At 48.2% G+C, this 15,766-nt stretch overlaps 1 protein-coding gene across 1 annotated transcript in view; it reads right to left on the bottom strand.

Annotated features, from left to right (window-relative positions):
• Positions 1–15,245, bottom strand: part of Onecut1 (one cut homeobox 1) — a 37,367-nt gene extending 22,122 nt beyond the window's left edge. The window contains exons 1-2 of the mRNA XM_047541376.1: positions 15,220–15,245; positions 13,046–14,284 (exon numbers count right to left, since the gene is read on the bottom strand). Coding sequence (XP_047397332.1) covers positions 13,046–14,150 — 1,105 coding nt within the window. The 5' untranslated portion in view covers positions 14,151–14,284; positions 15,220–15,245. The remainder of the gene's footprint in view (positions 1–13,045; positions 14,285–15,219) is intronic.
• Between the last annotated feature and the right edge of the window lie 521 nt (positions 15,246–15,766).

The following is a 15,766-nucleotide window of genomic DNA, read 5'->3' as shown; positions in this document are numbered from 1 at the left end:
GATACACTTTTTACATTGGTTCTTCAGGGCTCCTGTATGCCCAAGGGCAGCTGTTGGCTGAGGTGGGAATGACCATCTCAAAACTGAACCAGAGGGAGTGAACTCAGAATCTTCACCTCAATAGCATCATGCTCACATCACCTCTCATCCAGTAAGAGACAAATTTGGGTGAAAAAGACAATTGACTCATTCAAAATCTCAAGTTTATACAGAGCCCAGAGAGTCCATCTATCTTAATATGCAAGTTTGAGAGGGCAGTTCCTCCTAAAGAGTCTATCTTTGTAGTTATATCAACACAGCCATTCTGTGGTTAAAGGTATATCCAAACACCCAACTCCCCAACCCAGGGCCACAGTAGTCAGTGCTCTTCCGTTTTTACTTACCACAAGGTCTACTTGATTTTCCTTTAGAAATACTTCTCAAAACTTGTCCACCCATTTTCTCCACCTTGGTTGACAGTGACATATCATCAGACCCTCCTGATCTATTGCTACCCCTCCTAGCTACTAGTTCCCTGCTACTTCTCCTCCTAGTCCCTCCCACTCTGACACACTTTCAAAAGCACAAACCTGACCATTTCCCTGCATGACAGGCCACCACTTCCTTTAGCTCCTGCTGTCATAGGCCAAAGGCCCTGGACTGCACAGACATGCAAGGTCCTTTGTCATCCTTTTAAAGACTTCTTTCCAGTTTCATTTTCTGTTTGCACTGCACTGTATTCCTACCTAGATCACGGCCCTTAACAGAGGCGTTGTCAGTTATTTCCCCACACGCTTTCTCCAGGTTGGGACACATCATTCCTCTTTTTCACCCCAGGGCCTGGCACATGAGAAGCTTTTGGGCAAATGAAGAAACAGGGCCCTTTGAATGATGTAGCATGGCCTTTGAAGGTGCTTCTCAGACTTTACACACACAGAAATCTTCTGAGGATAGTGTTAAAATACAAATTCAGATCCCGTGGTTCTGGCATGGAACCTGGTCTGCATTTCTTACAAGTTCCCAGGCGAGGCTGATGCTGCTGGCCAGGAAGCCACACTTTGAGCAGTAAGGACTACAGAACAGTACTAACTTTTTAGATGGAGGAGCATGGGGATCAGTTATTTTCAAAGGGATCTTGAAATTTTTAGTGATTTTTTTTTTTTTTAATTTCAAAAAGATCAAAAGGCTGGGCATGGTGGTGATCCTTGAGACTCAGGAGGAAGGAGAATGATCTCAAGTTTGAGACCAGATTCTGCAACTTAGTGAGACTCTGTCTCAAAGTAAAATTTAATTAAAGGCAGGAGGTGTAGCTCAGTGGCAGAGTGCCCCTGGGTTAAATCCCTAGCAACACATAAACACACACACACACACACACACACACACACACATACACACACACACACACAGATCAAAAAAAGTCAAAGATTTTATATACATACCACCTAAGTGAGCTGTGGAACTATTGGTTATTTTAGAAATGAGGGTAAAATAATTTTAAAAAATCATTTGCTTTTAAATTATTGTATCAATATTCTAATACTTCATTTGGAGTTAACATTAGATTCATCTGGGAAGCTTTTTAAACAACACATAGTCTCCTTCATCTTTCCCACCAATCTGAATTTCTCCCTGGAGGAATATGAAACCTTTGGTCCATGGCTCCCACCACGGAAAACTACAACCTTGGAAAATGCTTTTGTTATTGATGGGACTGTACTGTGTCACTCAGTTGTTCTGGGGAAGAAACAAACTTTCAGTTTTATGGTAATTCATATCCAAGAAATCTGCCTGGAAACCTCTTCCTCCATTTCTGATCCAAGTCTGACTCATCCTCTAGGTCTTCAAAATTGTTCCTTCATCATACTCAGTCTTCTCCTCCCTGGAAAACTCTCCCCACCCCCCATGCAATTTAAACTGATATCTGTCTCTCTTCCCACTACACTGAGTTCCAAGACTGGGGTACTTTCCTTCCCCAGTCCTGACTATAGAACCTGCTAGAGCATGGGCTCAAACGAACAAAGACATTAACTTTTTTTCTTTATCTAATGAATTTCCTCTTTTGCTTCTTAAACTTTGTCTACAACTGTCTGCATAAAATTCCTAGAAGTGCTAACATTTAGCACAGGGCTAAGACTCGCTTAAATGACAGCACAAGATGTCTTGGAGTCTGTTTGCTGTATATTGTTTGGGTCGGGGGATCAGACAAGAACAATCTCTTTCTCTCCAATGTTCAAACTGAGTAATATTTACTGCTTACAAGACAACATGTATCATGTTTGTAAGACATGAAGCAGTAACAAAATGAACACCTATGAATCCACCACCCCAACAGAACTAGAACATCAGCTGCCCTTGTGAAGCCACGAAGACGTCCTCTTCTCTTATCTCCCTATATCCCCACACCAGAGGCAACCATTCTCCTGAATTTGTGTTTATTATTATTATTATTATTGTTAAGTGGGGTGCTGGGGGTGGAACCTAGGACCTTGTGCAAGCCTGCACAAGCACTCTCTCACTGAGCAATATCCTCAGCTCCATTTTTTTATAGCTTTATTTTATTTATTTATTTTTATGTGATGCTGAGGATGGAATCAGCACTAGTGCCTCATGTGCTAGGCATGTGCTCCCATTTGTTTTTATAAAAATAGTTTTTATCACAAATTTGTGCATCTCTAAACAGTAAGTGGTTTTGCCTTGCTTGCTTTTGAGTTGTGTAAAAATGGTATTGTTCTGGTGTGGTTTTCTAGTGCTTACTTTTTAAAAAATACAACATTATTCCTAAGATTCATCTATATTGTCGTATACAGCTTTGGCTCATTTGTTTTTATAATAAGCATATTATTGCAGTACATGAATTCATCATTATTTATTTATGCTTTCCTTGTCAGTGGACATTTAAGCTGTTTCCAGTTTTTTGGTCTTAGGAACAATGCTTCTATGAACAGTCTTTTTAGATCTCTAGGTATACTCATGAGTTTATCCAAAATGTATACAAAAGAGTAGAATTGCTAGGTATGTGCAGGTCCAGGGTGATAAGAGGATGCCAAATTATATGTTTGAGTTCCTGATAATCCATATCCTCACTAACAGCTTGTGTTACTAGAACATGGGCAATGGAATCCCAAACTGGCACTTTTGAAGGCAGCATTCCTGACTGGATGGGCTATTTCCTCTGACCACCTGTCTGGAGAGGCTGGCCTGAGACTCTACCCACAAGGCTGGGCCCTGAGCCTCACACCTTGCTGGATCTTAATATTGGGGACAGAACACTAAACTGAGACAAGAGACTATAGTGCCTACTGGGCTTTGCTATGGACACACAGTCATCATAGAAGGCAATCCATCATAGAATGTGGGAACTGGCTGGGACCCTAAGGCCAAAATACTTCATTTTACATTTCAGGAGACTGAAGCCCAGAAAGGTTAAATTACTTGACAAGGTCTAGGAGTTAATTACTGCAAGAACCTTTCTCTAGGGCACTTGATTTTTAATCCAGAGTTTTTTTTTTTCATCCAGTAATGTAAGTAATTTATCATGATCCATAAAATTAACAATGACTCTAAATATTCAGATAACTGATTTGTTTTTAAGAAGGTAGTTGTTTAAGTGACTGATAAATTTGATTATTCTAGCTTCTTTGCTTATGATGTAATATTCAATGAGGTATACAGTGGAAAGATACAACCTCCACAATTACAGTTTCAATATGCAAATTAACTAATACAAGATTCAGGTCTCCTGAGGAAAAGTATTCCCAATCATTCTTACCCTTGGATTGCCCCCTGTACCAAGGAAAACATTAGGCACCTCCTTAAGAAGCCATGTTTGTGAGGAAGGCAAACTTCAAATTCATTAAATTCATCCTCACTTTATGATCACTCATAATTAAGCTATCCTAAGAGGCTGGGAACTGTAGAGGTTATGGCAAAACAGCCTCAATGAGTTGATGGTTTATAATCCAAGAACTCTTTCCATATGAAGGTGGAAAAAAAATTGAACAGAGAGCAATTTGCAGCAGAGGTACTCAGCACTCTTCAGAGTTTGTATAATAATAAATGTAGCATAATTGTGTGCAAGAGGACTCTGTCCTCATCCATCAAAGGCAGTAAAAATGGAACTGGGGAGGAAAGAAGGACTGCTTAATAATAGGAAGGGTGCATGTGAGAAGGAAAGTGACTTCCAAAGCCTACAGTGGAAATGTCCGTTCTGTTGACCTCAGGAATTCTCTTCTCCACTCCTACCCATTTGCCATGCTCCTTGTCACCCAAAGAATCCATTTACCATTTAAAAATATTTTTTCCTTTAACAACATCTGAAGGTTGATAAAACAAGAGCTTTCTGTGAGGCATCCTCCTTTTAATGTCAGGGGAGGTTTATTACTTCAGGGTGGAGGGCTTGGAGGGAAAGCACCTCAAGTAATTTTGCCCAGGAATGCTGACCAAATGGTATTGAGATACTTCTGGTTCAAGTTTTCCTCCTAGCAGTCATTTTAATCAGCACTTCCCGTATTTAATGAGCTTGTAGTGCCATTACATAATCACCCAGCTCACTGGATTAATGATGAAAAGAGGAACTGATTTTTTCTGTTGCATCATTTGAAGTAAATGTTAACTTTCTTTCTGAGTCCTTAGTTACCCTAACCGCATTAGTGTGACAAATATGTCTTTGTCTAGCATAAGTAATTAGAATTTAATCACTTTAACTGCATCTTAATTACCCCAAATGAATTGGAAGGACATTTAATAGCAAAGATTAAATTGCCTTAATGAACGATTTTTGTGACTCCATCAATACTTGAATCGCGTTAGCCACTCCTCTCACGCACTCCAGGCGAGGAACCGGCAGTGAGCACAGAAGTCACTAGGTGGCGCACTTCGCTCGTTTGTTTATTTAATTTCCCCATTGATCTGTTTTGGAAGGCAACAGGAAGGAAAGCAAAAAGCACATAGTTTATTGTGTTCTTCTGATAACCTCTCTTTGGGACTATGAGATCATCACCAGATGTGAAAATGAAAGGAGTGATTTCAGAAACTGTCGATTCTGAGTACCCTATGGCATATGCAAAGAAAGATGAGAAACACATGGGTGACTGGAAGCATGCAGGGTTTGAAGGAAACTGTAAGTTGCCCTCTGGACAACTGCCAACATATAATCAGAGTTTTAGTCAATTTATTATTTTGTATGTATGCAGAGTCCTAAAATATGAGTAAGAGGCAAGTTTTGGAACAGCAAGACAGGCACTGATGTGGAGCCAAAAAATATAATTGCTGTCCAAGTGTAGACTAGAATGCTGATGCTTGAAAATATGGGAGGATCTGGGCCCTTGGGTCCTCCTCCAGGCATGGGTCTCAAGGGGCCATCCCTACTCACAGAGCACATCTAATGAGATGGGCCTTGCCCATCAATAATTGTTTAAGTGAACAAATGGATAGAGACTTGGGTTCCATGTGTAAGTCCGTCACTGCCCTGCATTCTCCCTGGCTGCTTCTTCAAAGGAGAGCAATAAAAAATCTCTTTTAAAAGTCTTGAGTAAAAATGAAAGAAGTTTCCATAAGTAACGCTCTTTGAGAGTCCCAGAGGGAGAATATATTCTCTCTAATTTCAAGAACTTTATTATGCACAGACTTCCTATTGTGTGTTTATGACCATGAATCTGACATTTCCACACTCCAGGTCCACTGATTTGGTGGACCTGAACCAGCAACAGAAGCATGGGGTAGAGGATAAAAGAGTTTTGGGTTTTTAATTGGGAATGCTGATTTTAGGGCATCAGTGTTTTCCAGTTGTGTTAGTACTGATAAATTATTTTACCTCCCTAAAGAAAGCATCAGGGAAAATCATGGTAACCACACAGACTACTGGTTCCAAAACTTCCCTGCACATTAAAATCACCTAGAAGCTATTAAAAGTTCCAATATCCCAATGCTTCAATAAGCAGGGAGTACTGGTATATATCTATATATATGGCCAGCTACTTGGGAGGCTGAGGCTAGAGGATCTCAAATCCAAGCTCAGCCTTGTTAAGACCCTGCCTTAAATAAATAAATAAACAAAAACAAAACCCCAATGCTCAGGTCATGTTCCATACAGAATATATCCAAATATCTGTTGTTGCAACCAGATATTAGGGTTTGTTTGTTTTGTCTCTAAGTGATTCCAATATGTAGCAAGACTTAGGAGCCATTGGCATAGATGATGAGAAATGAGAATATCTATGTGCCTACCACAGTATACAATAAATAACACAAAACAAACTTAAATTTCCTTTATTATATTATTTATTGCTATGAAAAATCTGATGGGTTGAATTTTAGTGTCTGGTTATTTTCAGTTGTAATCTTATTAAATTGCCTCGTCTAAAAGAGAAGAATAGTTCTAGAACTAAACTGTTCCAATTTTATGACAATATAACATATTTTGGGAGGGACATATGTAGATGATTCTATAGCAAGACCCCAGGATAAATAATTTGTATCAAAATAGATTGTTTAGCATTTGGCTGAGTTAACTAATCCAATTCTATCATCTCAGAAAAAAATTAAGCTTCATTAGTATTAACACATTTATATTAAAATAAAAACCTATAAAAACTTATTGATGTGATAGGAATTTATGATTATATACTAAACTCATTCACATTAGAAATAAGTTTTTCCTTTTTAATGAACTATAACATTGATCTTTTTCAAGTAGAAATAATGTGATTTTCTTCTCATAAAGGTGCTTACTCATCTTATTTAAATAGACATAATGAAAAAAAATCATATTTAATGAATATTTGTTAAATGTCTCTCTCCAGCATGATGAGAAATGGATTCTCTAACACCATCCTAGGTTAGGGGGGGCATTCAATTTTACCAAAGGCTGGAAATCCTGTTGCTTTAGTGGGAACTGAAATGAACCTAGCTATTTCTCATTCAACCCATGAAGACTCTGTGGTTGAGTTGCAGTATTTAGTATGTGTTTAAATATTCCAATGTGTGGAGTTTTCAAAGAACACTCAGCACTGCCACTTCAAGGACAGTTCCTCTAACTACAGTAGGCAAGGACCAAGACACCCAGAGCCTCCTTTTTAATTTCCCCACTGCATTAGATTTGAGTATTTTTTTTTTTAACAAGAAGATCAGGAATAAATTTTACTGAAATGCTCTGTAAGAACTATTTCTTCTGAGAACTTTGGGGAGCAGCATCTTTTTGATTAGCTGAATTCGCCATGAAGGTGGAAATGATGACATCAAACAGCTCGTGTAACAACCTCCTTAAAGACCTCGTAGATTAGAGATGACTATAGATTTTCCCCAGTGCGGATCAAAGGGACTGAATTGAACGTTTTAGCTTAATGATCCAACCCCTGTCACACCCACAGGGACACGAATTCCGATTTTATAAGCAGGTGTGCACGTGCATTCAGATGCATACACAAAGCTGCTGTGGGGGACGAAAAGATCAACCACCAGATCAACGCCGATAGGTTTGATCTTTTTGATTACTTGACTGTGCCACTGTATACTCCTGGCAGGTCTCGTGCTCTCACAAACTTCGGAATATTAGCTATCAATTTTCGTTTTCTCACTACAACTTTTAAAAGACACCCTAGCTGCCTTTAAGGGGCGCAGACTAGGTGACGCTATAGTGGGGCCCTGTCCAGGGTCCTGACGCTGAGACGCTGCGCCAGGGCTGCGGACCTGTCGCCTTGGTTCGCCCTTTCACCCACCCCACAGGAGAGGAAACAAAGACTTCCAAGCTCAAGGCCTCAGGGTTGCCTCCTGACTCCAGTCAGTTTGCTGGAAGAGGAGACAAAAAAACAAAGGAACCACTAATCCGCTCACACTATATCCCTTGGCCCCAACCTCCAACTTCAGACTGCCAGGGTCACCTTCTCTACCCTGACTCTGCTTTTCTCAAATAAAAACATGTCAGCAAAAGCATAATTTGGATAACAAATCCAAATATGCATCTTATTTGGGGATGTGTTGGGGTGTGCTTCAGGAAGATGAAAAATTTGTCTCCATCAGTGGGGCAGCACTAGGCATTGTTGAGGACCTCAACAAGTTAATTTGATATCTTTCTCCTCCTCCTTCACACCCTCTTCCTATCGAAACAGTTATCAGTTTGAAAATCCCTAAGACGGAGATGTTCTAAAAACAAAGACTCAGCAAGCATCCCTTTCCACTCCCAGCAGGCCGAATCACTGATGCTTGCTGGGCGTCCAGCCCCAGCAGCCCGCAGGGGGCGCACACAGCTTCCACAGCCCAGTCTGTCTGGCAACCCAGAGATGGTGAGTCCAAATGAAGGGAATCAGGGTGCACAGCAGTTCAGCCCCCGCTCGACTCACAGAGGACTTAAAGCTTGAAAATAAAGACATATATTGGGCTCTGAGTCACTTTGCTGCTACAACACAACCGTGTTATTGTGGTACTGTAGGTCCCAAGTATCAGTTGCAATCGACAATGTTGGGGGACTGAGTCTCAAGCAATTGTGGTGCCCTGAACCTTGGATCCAGGATCTGGATTACTTTCTGGATGGTTCCAAGTAGCTTGGGGCTGCACCTCCTGCCAGAGTCAGACATCTCCTGAACAGGCTGTGGGGTTTGTCTCTGGTGGGCATTCTCCCTGCACTGACACCAAGGTCACCACACAATAAATAGCCACCAGGTTTCCTCAAGCCTCAGAAGCAGATTTAGCCCACACCAGTCAGATGTAACAGCTCCACTCTTCAGCACCTGCATATGTCTTCTGAAACCTATGGGCGCCTCCCTTCCTCTTGTCACTATAGGGGACCCCCTATGGTTCACATACCCTCAAGGGGGCAGACACAAGCTGATAAAGGTGCCTGCTGAGTCTTCTGGTGACTGTCTCCAAGACTTTTGGGTTTTGCAATTGACCGTTGCGTGCATGTGAGTGTGTATATGTGTGTGTGTCTGTGAGAGAATGAGTGAGAGTGAGAGAAGAAGAGAGGGAGAGAGGGAGAGAGGGAGAGAGGGAGAGAGGGAGGGAGGGAGGGAGGGAGAGAGAGAGAGAGAGAGAGAGAGAGAGAGAGAGAGAGAGAGAGAGAGAGAGAGATATTGATTGATTCCCCACGGAATTCATGATGCATTGCCACCATTCATCCTGAGCAGGTTCTGGGACACTCGGTCTTCTTCTGACAACAGGTCATCCCCTGGCCACAGTGAGAGGAGGCCATTCCAGAAATTTCACCCAGGATTCAAGGCTGACATGGGACATGGTTGGTCCATCTTTGGCTCTTTGTTTGCACTGCAGCAGGCTAGGAGCAGCTGCGGGACTCCAGACCCTCTGCACCAAGAGGCTGAGATGGAGAAAAACCCGGCTCTTGGCGCCTTATTCTCCCTTTCTTGAGCCCAGGAATCTTTACAGCTCCCTTGCCCTCACACCCTGTCCTGTCTTTTCTCCCTGCTCAGGAGTCTTCCAGGATTGAGGAAGTGCAGTTCTTAGAGTCCAACATAGCATTCCTGCCTGGCTCCCATGGCCCAGGGAGGCAACGGGACAGTTGAAATGTCACTGGTCGAGGTAAATATTAACAAAAAGCAAATGGACTTGTGCGGGGGCCAGTTATCAATCAACCAGGCCGCAAGGCCACTCACGGCAAACACAACCCAGGTTGGATCCGGCGAGACTTTCTCATCGCCGCCTCCATGCAGAACCCAGTCCCCCTGGCTCAGGTCCTCCTCCAGGACTTTGTTGGTGAAAGTAGGGGCCAAAGTCCTGGGTGCTGAAGGCCTGACAATTTCCCCTGCACGGTTTGGAGGTTTCCTTGCCTGCAAGTCCTGCAGGGTTAGAGTGGCCCAACACCTATCCACTCGGGAACCTCTGGCCTGTGCTCAACAGCCTCCTAGGTCTACTGTGCCTCGCCCATTTGTGGGTATTCACTGCAGTCTCTTCCTGCGCTGCTAGTTCCTAGTGTAGCCCAAAGCCTTCTGGATTCTTTAATTGGAAACTAATCTCCTCACGTCTTGAAAGGCGCCAGCGACTGCGGCGGGGCACACCCCTAGCCCAGTTCCCCCACCCCACTCGGGATCAGAAGCATCACTGCGAGCCCAGTCGCGCTGTGTTGTAATGGGGCAGTAGCAAGTATTACATTGAGGGAACATATATTGATTTTCTTAAAGGTAGTTAATTTGGTGAGAATTTCTTCTGTCGCCCGTCTTCCACTGGAGTTGAAATTTCGAGACCAAAGCCGCCTCTTCAAACATGCTACCACTGCCACGTGCAGAGGGTTATGATGGTTGACAATAGGCTGCGTGGAACGTAGGGAACAGAGAGGAACACGGAGAAGCCACCCTGCCGCGGGGAGCAAAGGAACGCATGGCAGTGCGATTCCACTTCCCTTGAGGGTTGGGAGGAGACTGGGGAGCGGTGTCTTTGAGCGCAACAGCAAGCAAAGATGCTAGGGGCACTTCTGCATTTGGGAGCAGGCGGAGAAAGGCAAGCACCAAGGTCCTCAAGCCAAGGCCAAGTCGATTTTCAGGCTCCTGCACTCCTAGCCTAGACACCATTTGAAGGGTTCAGAAAACGACCTCGTGTTTTTTTTTTTTTTTTTTTTTTTTTTTAAAGAAAATGTTAACGAGATCGCTGTTACTCAGTGATTTAAAAATAGGTCTCGCTTTTGCTCCGAGTTCCTTGCGTGGGACTCTCCTGGCCAGCACTACACGCTCAGTCCCAGCCCTCAGTACCATCCTTTTAAGTGAAAAAAATCAAAAGTAGGAGACACGATGTTCCACCCAATTATCAGGACACCAAGTGCTTCTGGGTTTGTCGAAAAAAGTGTATCCGGCCAGAGTCTCCTATTTTGTACTTTTTCTAGGAAAAGGCCGCCTGCCTGGGGCCACAAGAGCATCAGGCTTGACACAGGCTATTAGGTGCCCAGGCAGGCGCCTCTTCAATGACCTTTTGGGTCCCTCCAGTACCTGCCCAGCACCTCACTGGCCTCGCCTCTGCTGTGCGGGTCGTGGCGCTTTTCCCTACCCCCACCTCAGCTTTCCACGCCTGGAGGTCAGAGGGCACATACCTAGAACTGGGCGCTAGGTCGGTTTCCAAGTCTCGGGGGTGTTGCTAGACGGAACCTATCAGCCTGTCCCTTCCAGGGGAAGACCAGAGGCAGTGGGGAGAGGCGGGTCGATGAAGTCAGGAGTAAGTGCTCTTTCACTGGGGGTGGGGCGGGGACCCTGGACTTCCCTTTCCACCTCTTTTCCACTTTTCCACGTCCCACTCGCTGATATCGGCGAGCACTGCCTAGGTAAAAGGTCCTTAACTCCAGCTCTTGCGGTGGGCCTGTGAAGATGCACTACATTGGACGCCCACAAAGGTTGAGCAGTCAGGGCAGGGAGTGACCCCTTCGCTCATCCTTTTACCAACCTCAGCTGCCGGTAGGGTCTCGGTCATCACACGCCGGGTAAGATGATGCCGGTACTCAGCGCTAGAGAGTGGAAACCTCGGAGCCCTGGATTCGCTGAGACACTCCGCTAGCCTCTCCCCTTCGGTCCCCTTCCCCACTGCCTCGCCTGGCTACCAGATGCAGGCAGCAGGAGTGTGCCAGAGAAAGTTGCTTGGCGAAGACCAAGCTAGGCTGGAAAATCCCGCAGGGCAGAGGCTCAAGCAGCTTGGTGCTCTCGACCGAAGACCTCTAGCGCCCAGACCCAAGGAACGCTCTGGGTCGTTTCAAGGCTCGAATCGCAAGCTCACCCGCACCTGCCTCCCTCTAGCTTCTTATTGGCAGGCACGAGGTGGGGGGAGGGGGCTTCGGCTTCACGCTTTGATTTTAGACTGTGAAACGGCTCAGTGCCCCCGGCTCAGAGAGGATTGACTGTCTCTCGTTCTCCAGGGACGAATTAATGGAGAACGATCAGTTAATTAACAAACCCTCATTCTGGCTTTTACCTTTCTCTTCACCAAGGCTCTGGCCCCGGCGCCAAGCTGAGTTGCGCGCGCGGGGGTGGGGACTTGGACTCAGGAGTCAATCAACTTGGCAACCTCCGCCCAGGTCTCATTAAACCCAGTCTGCCCTCCGCTGCCCTTGGCTCTATCTCCCCTCCTGTCCTCCGTCTTCAAGGTGTAGCCGAATCTTCCTGAAATCCCTGGTGCGGTTTCGGCTAGTTTCAGCTACCTCCTCCGCCTATCTGCATTCTAGGAGAGCCAGGCGCGCTGTCCGCGCAGCGCCACCGAGACCTTCCCCCTTAGCTACGAAACAGCCGGCTTGGGGTTTTTGGGTCCAGTGGACCTTTGTAGACTTGGGGATCATTTACATACTTCCATCCTCCTGCCCTGGGATTCAGCTGAAAGTCACGAAGAGGAATAAAACAAAATGCCAAGTCCTAAAAGAATGTATAGCGAAGGTGGTCCTTGCCAGTTGCCGCGAGCTCCCTTACTGCTCTGCCGCTCTCATCTGGACCTCGGTACTGTGTGCCCCCCTCCCTCTCCTTTCCACGGTCAGTTCCACACTCAGTGTATACTAACTTTTCCGCCGCATCCCCTCTACACACATACCGCTCCACAACTTTGCTACGTTTTGCCCGCACTCTTAAAAGTGCGGTTCTCCTGAGCCTGCCTAGTGCCTAGTTAGCCCAGGAGGGGGTCACCGCAGCGAGTTCAGCCAAACCTTGACTGGCAGTTCTGGCAAGCTCCAGCCCAGTGCTGTAACTGAGGGTACTGAAAGGGAGCTTCCAAGCGTAGTTCAAGGCACGTGTGCCCCCACTCCACTTCTCAAGCCCTGAGTGCTCAGCTGATAAGCCACGTACAGACTGTATCCTAACAGATTCCAGGATTTCTCGCTCCCTCCGGTTGTCCGATCCTGAAGCGCGGTCCTCCGCACAAATGCGCCCCTACAGTCACCGAGGCCACTGCAGCTTATGGCCTTCCACAGCCCATAGCCCTGAGCCGTGGAAGAGGCAGTCTACTCCCAAAGCCGTGTGCTGGCTCTTCCACGCCCAGGGATCCCTCTAAAGGAGGGGAAAGGATGAAAGCTCAGTCTACTCTTTCCCTCCCACTTTCAGGCCCTTGAGTTTCAGCATCCCTTATCTCGCCTACGCGCCAAGCTCTTTGACCTGCTCACCTGCTAAGCGGAGCGCAGACATTCGCTGGAACTCTGGTTCTTGCAGCCACTTCCACATCCTCCGGAAGGTCTCTCGGCCGGATTTGAGTTTGCTCCAGGGTTTGGGGTTGCGCAGCAGGTCCGAGAGGGTCCCCTGGGAGCGGCAGAGCACCCTCTGCGCGAAGATGGCCTGTGGGATGCTGTAGCGTTTGAGCTCGGTGGTGATACGCTGCGCCACCTCTTTGGTATTGATCTCTTCCATCTGCCCTGAATTACTTCCATTGCTGACCTGCGCGCCGGTCACCGAAGGGTTGGGCTCTCGGGCCGTTCCCAGGAGCTGTCCGTGGCCCTGGGCATTCAGGTGGGCATGGGGGTGGTGCGGAGGAAGGCCATTGATGGGCACCATGCCGGCCGAGGTGGGCGTGAGATGCTGCTCCCCGTGGCGGCCGAGCATGGCCGGGTGGTGGGCTTCGAAGCCGTTGGGGGTGAGCATCTTGTCGGTAGGCATGGCAGCGCCGGGGTGGGCATAATGGGGAAGCCCTTGCTGGGAGTTGTGAATGCTGCCCAGACCCGAGCCGGAGAGGGGGGAGAGGCTCTGGCCCATTCCAGCCACGTCCTTGTGGTAGGGGGTATAGAGGTTATTCATGGAGGCCAGCCCGCGCTCGTCCCGCATGAGTGTGAAGCTACCGCTCACGTTGCCCGCCAGACGCTGGTGGTGGTGTGGGTGGTGGTGATGATGGTGGTGGTGGTGATGGTGGGGGAATTTGTCCGACACGGTGGAGATGGGCGGCAGCGGCTGCAGAGGGGTTAAGGTGGTGTAGGTGGTGGGCATGCTCATACCTGGGGGAGTCTCGCAGGCCATGGTCATAGTGGGGTGCAGGGGGCCAGTCAAGCTGTGCTCAGGGGCTCGGTGGTGATGGTGGTAATCGCTGCCTCCGCCGCCGCCGTCCAGGAGGGACGCCATGCCCATGGAGCGTGGGTGCGCGGGAGGCAGGTGGCTACTACGGTGAGCCACAGAGCTGCGCGCGTGGGGACTGCCGCCCAGTAGGTCGGCAGGGGCGGGCACCGGCTCATGGCTCACCCCGTGCAGCTCGCCGATCGCCTCCATGGTCAGCTGCGCGTTCATCGTGATCCCGGCGAGCGGGCGGCGGACACAACATCGATGTGGCCGGGCAGAGGCTGCGAGGGGCGCACGGAGTCTGGTCTTCACATCAGCTGCCGGCGACTGTTGCCTTTCTTCCTTCCTCTCACCGTGGGGCTCTGTATGAGTGAGTGTGTGTGTGTGTGTGTGTGTGTGTGTGTGTGGCCTTCCCTCTTGCCCCCACCTTCCCCTCTGCGTCCTCCTTTTAAAAAATATTAATTTCCAAAAAAGATCCGCGTCGTTGTGAAAGCGCGGGGTCACCAGCCCGCCCAGCCCCGGCCCCCTCTCACCCCTCTTCTTAGAATTGTGAGGTCCCCGGCTCCCCTGACGCGACCGGCGCGCCTGCCACGGCTGCTGCCTGCCTGCGCCGCTCGCCAGCTCGAGCCATGGCTCGGTTACTGTTGCAGACTCTGTGGCCGCGGTTCAGTCGCCGCCGCGGCTGCAGAGGCCCGCCCTCACGCCTACCGGTCGTACTGCGCATGCGTGAGTCTCGGCCCCGCCCCCCGTCCCCCCGAACCCAGCCCCTAAAGTCCCCGTACAAATGAAGGTGGGGAGGGGGTGGTCCTGCGCCTTTCTAGCGGCGCCGGATGGCCTGGAAGCTGTGGGCACGTGCAATAACTGGGGCGGAGCGCGTCCTGGGGTCGCCGCCGCAATCTCGGGAGACTTGCTTCCCGCTCACCTCCCTTGCACTGGTGGGCTCTTTCCTTCCAGCCCCAGGACGCTTCTGCCGGGCTCCCATCCCGGTTGGCTCGCTATGCTGGGAGCATTGCTTCTCTCTTTCCCGGGAAAGGCTGCCCGGGAAGCTGGGGATTGTGTCATCACTCCTTTCACCCAGGCCCACTAAGCTCTATTTCCCGGAGAGCTGCTGTTAAGTCGGCGCTTTCCCCACCCTTAAATGTTCGGCCTATTGAAGAAGGGAGCCGTAAATATCTTAAAGGTCTCGGTCAGCTTGGCGGCTGCTGACCCCTCACCCTTCATCCTCCCGGATACTTCTTTGCGCACCCTTCTTTATCCGTGCCCTGGGGAAGGAGCACTAAGTGCCAAGAGTTCATACCTCGCTGTCTCTAGCCGCTTGTGTCCTTCTCCCGCGCAGCTCATAATTAAGGCTGCACGCCTGCTTCGCCAGTGACTTGGCGGGGAGAGGGGAGGAGGAGAGTAGGAGTGCCCTGGTGGGTTCCCTTGTTAACTTCCGGTACTGGTGGGGCTGCCGAGGCTCTGACTGTTGCTGCGGTTGCCTCTATAGCTCTCCTGGTAGAGCACCCAGAGGCCGCTGCTTGCGAAAAGTACTGACGCAGGCAGGGTAAATGCTGCCACGCGGGTTTCCGCTTGGCCCATAGGGACGCCCCTTTCCCCAGGTCCCTGAAGAGGCCTCCCGACTTGAAAACTAATTCAGCTTCGGACGTAATTTCGCCTTTCCCACAGTCATGTTCCAATCCGGAATCGAACCTAGTCCTTAGGTCTGGTGGGGACGCGTGGGGAAGCCCCCAGTGTGGGATGTACACCCGGCCGCCACATGCCGCGGCTTTCTTTCATTTACAAAAGAAAAGGAAAAAAATCCGTAACAAAAGGCAGAGCCGTGTCCGCTTAGGTGCTTTCATCCC

The sequence above is a fragment of the Sciurus carolinensis genome, chromosome 2, assembly GCF_902686445.1.
Source record: "Sciurus carolinensis chromosome 2, mSciCar1.2, whole genome shotgun sequence".
NCBI classification, from domain to species: domain Eukaryota; kingdom Metazoa; phylum Chordata; class Mammalia; order Rodentia; family Sciuridae; genus Sciurus; species Sciurus carolinensis.
Note: the sequence above shows the minus strand (reverse complement) of the source record. Positions and strands in the feature narration are given on the sequence as shown.